This window comes from Tupaia chinensis, unplaced genomic scaffold, assembly GCF_000334495.1.
Source record: "Tupaia chinensis unplaced genomic scaffold, TupChi_1.0 Scaffold000402_1, whole genome shotgun sequence".
Taxonomy (NCBI): Eukaryota; Metazoa; Chordata; class Mammalia; order Scandentia; family Tupaiidae; genus Tupaia; species Tupaia belangeri.
Genome location: NW_006159904.1, coordinates 3,104,592 through 3,110,992, shown reverse-complemented (window position 1 = coordinate 3,110,992; position 6,401 = coordinate 3,104,592). Strand labels below are relative to the sequence as shown.

Sequence of the window (6,401 nt, the reverse complement as noted above, 5' to 3'; positions counted from 1 at the left end):
TGTTTTCTAAAAGGCCTAGAGAACATATATCGGGTGCCTCTCCTCTTTCCCTTTGTGTTTGTCGTTTTGGTTAATTACTGGAAGTTGGCAGTTCTGGCCAAAAAAAAGAGGAGGACTAACTTATGATTAATACTCTAGATAAGTAGTTTGAAAGAATTAGAAGTAAAATCAGTAGACCAATACTAATCACAATTAAATTAGATTTTTTTACTTTTAAAAAAAGTGTCAAAATGTGAAAGGGGAATTTTGTTTGCAAGCTCCTCAGTGTAAGTCGGAAGTTCTAAACAGAGTCTAGAAGACAACTGGATCTGACTGAGGCTCCAAAATGAGGACCAGGGTAATGAAATCTGGTGGTTTTGATATTGCATGAGCTGATAGTACCTTCACTGATTTTCCTTGATATGTTTTAAGTGTTACAAAAATTGTTAGCATTTCTTTTGAGTTAAAATTAGACATTTCAGTGTAATAAATTCTTGCCTTTTTCCCCCCTTCTGCAGCCTTTTCCACCCCAGCAAGTCAACTTTTTTCTCCTCATGGTTCTACTCCTTCAACACCTGCTGCAACTCCGGTCCCGACTGCATCCCCTGTCAAGGCAGTAAATCATCCATCAGCATCTCCGGCCGCCACTGTTCCTGGAATGAACCTGCCCAGTACGGTCCTTCCTGTGTTCCCAGGGCAGGTGTCCTCGGCTGTTCACACACCTCAGCCATCGACGCCAAACCCAACAGTTATCAGAACCTTGTCGCTGCCTACTGCACCTGTCACTTCTGTCCACAGTACAACATCTGCTCCTGTTCCTTCCATTTTCTCTGGCCTAGTGCCACTGCCAGGTCCTTCTGCCACTCCCTCCCCGGCCCCTCAGGCCACGTCTACACCTCGGGCCACTCTTGCTTCCAGTGAAACATTTGCTTCTACTTCTGCGCCTTTCACTAGCCTCCCCTTTTCTGTCAACTCTACTGCTGCTTCTGCCAACAACCCAAATTCTACACCACTGTCATCTGTTTTTGCAGGTCTGCCTTTGCCCTTGACACCAGCATCCCAGGGTCTGTCCAACCCAACTCCTTCTGTAATTGCTGGTGGTTCTGCTCCTGGTGTTGCTGGTTCCCTCAGTGTTAACAGTCCTCTTCTGTCTGCTCTGAAAGGCTTCCTGACATCAAATGACACCAGTTTAATCACCTCCTCTGCTTTATCCTCTGCTGTTACAAGTGGGCTGGCTTCACTGTCATCTCTTACTAATCAGAGCTCCGATTCTCTTGGTTCAGCCTCTAACAAGTGCTATGCCCCATCTGCCATTCCCGCCCCACAGAGGTCTTCCACACCAGCACTGGCCATGTTCCCAGGCCTGCCGTCTCCTGTGGCCAGCACAACTTCCACTCCCCCTACTCTGCCTGTGCAATCTCCTTTAGCTACGCCTACATCTTCCTCAGCGTCAGTGCCAGTTAGCTGTGGCTCCTCGGTGAACCTTTTGCACGGGCCCCCTGCAGGAACCACTGACCTGCATGTTTCATCTAGCCCTGCTGTCACAACTCTTCCTGTTATGATCAAAACCGAGCCCACTAGTCCCACTCCCTCGGCCTTCAAAGGCCCATCTCATTCCGTAACTCCCTCTCATGGCACTTTAGGTTTGCCAGGGACATTGAGTCGTGCATACACGTCGACATCAGTGCCCATCAGCTTATCGACTTGCCTTAATCCTGCATTATCAGGTCTCTCCAATTTGAGTACTCCCTTAAATGGTTCAAACCCCCTTTCCTCCATTTCCCTGGCTCCACATGGGTCTTCCACTCCTATCCCTCCAGTATTCACTGCTCTGCCTCCTTTTACTTCTTTGACCAATAATTTTCCTTTAGCTGGCAACCCATCTCTTAATCCATCAGTATCTCTTCCAGGGTCCTTAATAGCCACCTCATCCGCCTCTGTCCCCTCCACGTCTGTCCCTCATTCTAGCTCCACGGCAGCTGTTCTCTCAGGGCTTTCTGCCTCGGCGCCAGTCTCGGCGACACCGTTCCCCCTCAGCCTGTCTACCGCTGTCCCGTCCCTGTTTTCAGTTACCCAAGGACCTTTACCAGCTTCGAATCCCTCCTATCCTGGCTTTTCTGCCTCTAATGCCCCAAGTGTCACCCCCGCTCTCCCTTCCTTCCCGGGGCTGCAGGCGCCCTCAACAGTCGCAGCTGTCACACCACTACCTGTGGCCGCCACTGCCCCATCACCAGCTCCTGTCCTCCCAGGATTCGCTTCGGCATTTAGTTCCAATTTCAACTCTGCTCTCGTTGCACAAGCTGGGTATGTGATGATTTTTAAAATAGGATAAAATTATTTTTTATTTAACTTATAGTTCACAGTGTTATTTTAAGTTATTCAAACAAACGCCAGAAGTTATGTTATTCTGGGCCCAAATTTCAGTGCTCAAAAAATGTATTGTGACTCTTCATCTGGGTTAAAATGAATATATGACATACCTGTTCACATAATTGTAGGATTTGTATTTGGGAATTTAACTTGCTTATAAAAGAGAGTATTAAATACAAAACCTAGACTTGTTGAGTACAGTGTAATATACTTTGTAAGAAATAAATTTTACCTTGGCAACTGGCTTTTATGGTTCCTTCTAACAGAAGAAGAAATTCTAACTTTGTTATGTTTCTAACATCTTAAAAGAGTATTGACAAATTTAGAAGCAGTAGCTTTTATAGCATAGCTGCATTTTGACCTGTTTTTCTATTAATTGTTTCAGTTTATCGTCTGGACTTCAAGCTGCAGGCAGTTCTGTTTTTTCAGGCCTTTTGTCCCTCCCAGGTATCCCTGGGTTTTCTCAGAATCCTTCTCAGTCATCTTTGCAAGAGTTACAGCATAATGCAGCTGCACAGTCAGCTCTGTTACAGCAGGTGAGTGGGCAGCGTCGGACATGAGGGACCATACGTATTGACAGAACTAACTTCTGTAGTGGTAACATTACAGTAGCCATTTTTCAATGTGTTTCTGAGAACATTTTTTTTTTTAATTACTACAGGGCATGTATGTACACCAGAGAAAGCGCATCCCCCAGTGGGGTGTGGTCATGCTGCCATCCCCTTTCATCAGTTTCTTCCTCCCATCATTAGGGCCTGACCATGCACATTCATGTGCTCAGTGCATTTTTCAAGCCACTGTGGTCAGGATTCAAACTACAGTTGGCAGTGGGATCCAGCTCCCAGGCACAGTGCCTAACCACTGTGCTATGTGGCTGGCAATATCAGTTTGGATATTCTAAAATTAGCCCCCCAAAATGACTTTTATCAGAATGTCTGGAGATTTGATCTCACAGAATTTATAAATTTGCTCTCTTCTTTCAGAAGAGTAATAGGCAGTGGATCTAGTCATCTGTATGAATGCTTTTACTGCTTATAGGTTAAAAATCTCAGTTTGGAGATTTTTACTTAATAAAATGGAGTCTTTATGTATTTATTTAATTTTTAAAAAATTATTTGTTCTTATTTATTCATTCATTTATTTTAGTTTGATCAGAGACAGACACAGAGAGAGAGGGAAGGTGAGAAAGCAAGCCACCAGATCCAGGACTTGAACTGTGGTTGGCCATGTGGGAGTGTCCAGCACCTTAACCACCACGCCACCTGCTGGTCCCATAAAATGGAGTCTTTATTCATAACAGTTAAATTGTAACTAGTCCACAACTCAAGCAAAAAAAAAAAAATAGATAAGAAAATTATGTCTAGTATACTAGATTTTCTTTGCAAATATATTCAATATATTTGTGGCATTTGTATGCATCTCTTCTACCTGAAGAAGTGTGAACATTCCTATGGGAACCAGCAGTTAGCATAATGGCTATGTCGCTGGACTCCCACATAGTCGACCGCGGTTCGTGTCCCGGACTCGGTGGCTTAAAACTTACGCTGGGTGCGTGTACGTGTGTGCCCAAGATCCCTAGAGGAGAAAAGAGGAGAAGGGATTGTGACATGGCTATCCTTCCTGGGGGGGATTTCTCGCTTTCTGTCTCTCTGTTTCTGTCTGTCTGGCGAGCGCACCCGCCCTATAGTGAAAACCTCTCCAAAAAACAGAAGAAGTAGGCAACTGAGTATAATTTCCTTTTCTCCAAAGTTCGTTCTTTCCTTTCTATGGAGTAGAAATGTGTGGAATAGCTAGCTGTGTGTGGCATATGCAGAAAAAGGCACACAGAGTAGATTGTGGTTTTCGGCTAAATTGCTGTTCTTTTTCTCAGGTCCATTCAGCTGCAGCTCTGGAAAGCTATCCGGCTCAACCTGATGGATTTCCTAGTTATCCTTCAACACCAGGAACACCATTTTCTTTGCAACCAGGCCTGTCCCAAAGTGGGTGGCAGTGAATACATTTTGATTTGTATTGTCCTCCGGAGCAACATCGGATTGCATAAGAACTGCAGTGAACAATCTGATGACTGTGAAGTTGGCCAAAAACTTGAAAATGAGAATGAGGATAATCTTGGGGAAATGATGACAGGAGTTTGAAAATCCTGGTTTCATTTTTTAAACAGTTTTAAGTATGAACTCTCCCTTATGTAAGTAAGCTGATAATAAATTGTATGCAGATAGTATTTAAAAAGTGTTCGGGGACTTTTCACCTTCCATTCTATGAAATTTTGAATTGTGTAGGTGACCTATGTAGAAAGATATTAAAGAGGAGATCGAACTCTTTATAGCCGAATACAGCCTTAAATCTGCTTGTACAGCATCCACTGACAGAAGTAATAGTCGTGCCTCAGACTCATGGGTTGCATGTGGCCCTGGGGGAGTCACCACCTTTGGTATGCATGAGTGGTTCCTGTTAGCATCAGCTGGACCTCAGTACTCCATATGTATCCACAGAAGGGAACTTGACACTCACAGTTATTTTTTAATTTCTGATATTAATGATCATACCTACTGCTGAATTTAACTCAATGTATTTCAGGTAAGTGAAAATGGTGCTTAATGTAGTCTTTAGAATGACTTTCAGGTGTTTTCAACAAAATATCCAGAACTACTTTCTTACAGAAATAATACGTAAGGCTTATAATAATTGGCCTTCAAGACATTTTTCCTAATCTCAGCAGTATCCAAATTAGCAAGGAACCCTTAACCGACTCTTGGGCCGCCGCTATTACTCATTGTACTCTGGAAGCTCTTGGTGAATGTTTACAATCATGGGATGTAGTATTTCTATTTGTACTTAAAGTCAAATGCTTATCTGAAATAATTATGTGACAACAAATAGAGAAGACTTGCTCTGTTAGTAAATATGCAGTGTGTACTCTATTTAAGGGTCTGTGGTAGTGTAACATGACCGAATGTTATTAATTGAAGAAGAACTGCCACACTGGGCGGGGGCGGGGGAGTAGGGAGAATGAATCCCAATCCTGTGATTAAAAGTGTAAACTATAGAATCTACTGTAGTACATTTCAGCATCTAGAAGTTTTACTTTTATAAAGATGGTGTCTGGAAGATGTTGCTAATGTATTTTCCTTCAACTTGGGGAACAAACTTTTTAAGTATATTAATAAATATTCCTGTATGGTTAGTTTTTAACAATTTTTTAAAAATAAACTTTATGGATATGACAAACAATTGTGCTCTAATGAATGTTTGGATAGGTTTGAATTTGTTGTGCGTGCTAAAACTAATATATTGAGCAGTTTTGTCCAAATCTAGTTGAAACCCAATTTATACTACTGAGGGCACCTTTCCTGAAGTAGTAGCTTATACAGTAGTCATAGTATAGCCAACTCTTGTGACAGACTTATTTATACCTTGAATTATCTCTGAACACAGAATGTAACTCGTACTTAATCTGATACCTTTTGCTAGAGATGGCATTTGTTCTTTTTAAGTCTACACATAAACTTTCTAATATTATGTTGCTCATATCTGTTGACCATTTATTCAGTAAAGAGAAGGGGACATCAAAAAGTTCATGGAAAAATAGAGTTCCAGTACAACTATATTTTGGTGCAGAACTGAAACCCATGTAGTTTTAAAATGCATTTTCCATGAACTTTTTGACGACTTCTAGTTTTTGAATGAGTAATCTTTATATGGTGAAATGCTACTGCTAGGTATTCTTTTTCTGTTCAGTCGCATAGAAAAACAAAAATACATCATGATTTTTCTGACAACCTAATACATTCTGTGAGTTCCTCGAGTGAAGGAACTGTGCGTATGCTCTTTATCTTTCAGATGTATTCTGGCATCCTGCACTTACTGGGCACGTAAGAGTTTATATCACAATTGAAGAGAGCATTCTTGAACCACCTGTAGTAATTACTGGGGACCAGTTTTATGTATCTCTGGGGTCGCCATAAAAGCCATAATACATTTTTGCATAGAAAAACACATAGCTTTTACGATGACCCACTATTTTCCAACTCTGGAAGATAAGTACTAAGAAC

The 6,401-nt window shown here is 41.9% G+C and overlaps 1 protein-coding gene across 2 annotated transcripts in view; it reads left to right on the top strand.

The window, feature by feature from the left end:
• PROSER1 (proline and serine rich 1) overlaps window positions 1–5,533 on the top strand; it is a 30,395-nt gene extending 24,862 nt beyond the window's left edge. For both annotated transcript variants that reach the window (XM_006154202.3, XM_014590052.2), the window contains 3 exons: window positions 498–2,283; window positions 2,735–2,885; window positions 4,220–5,533. In XM_006154202.3, the coding sequence (XP_006154264.1) occupies window positions 498–2,283; window positions 2,735–2,885; window positions 4,220–4,342 (2,060 nt within the window). In that variant the 3' untranslated portion in view covers window positions 4,343–5,533. The remainder of the gene's footprint in view (window positions 1–497; window positions 2,284–2,734; window positions 2,886–4,219) is intronic.
• Window positions 5,534–6,401: the final 868 nt, after the last annotated feature.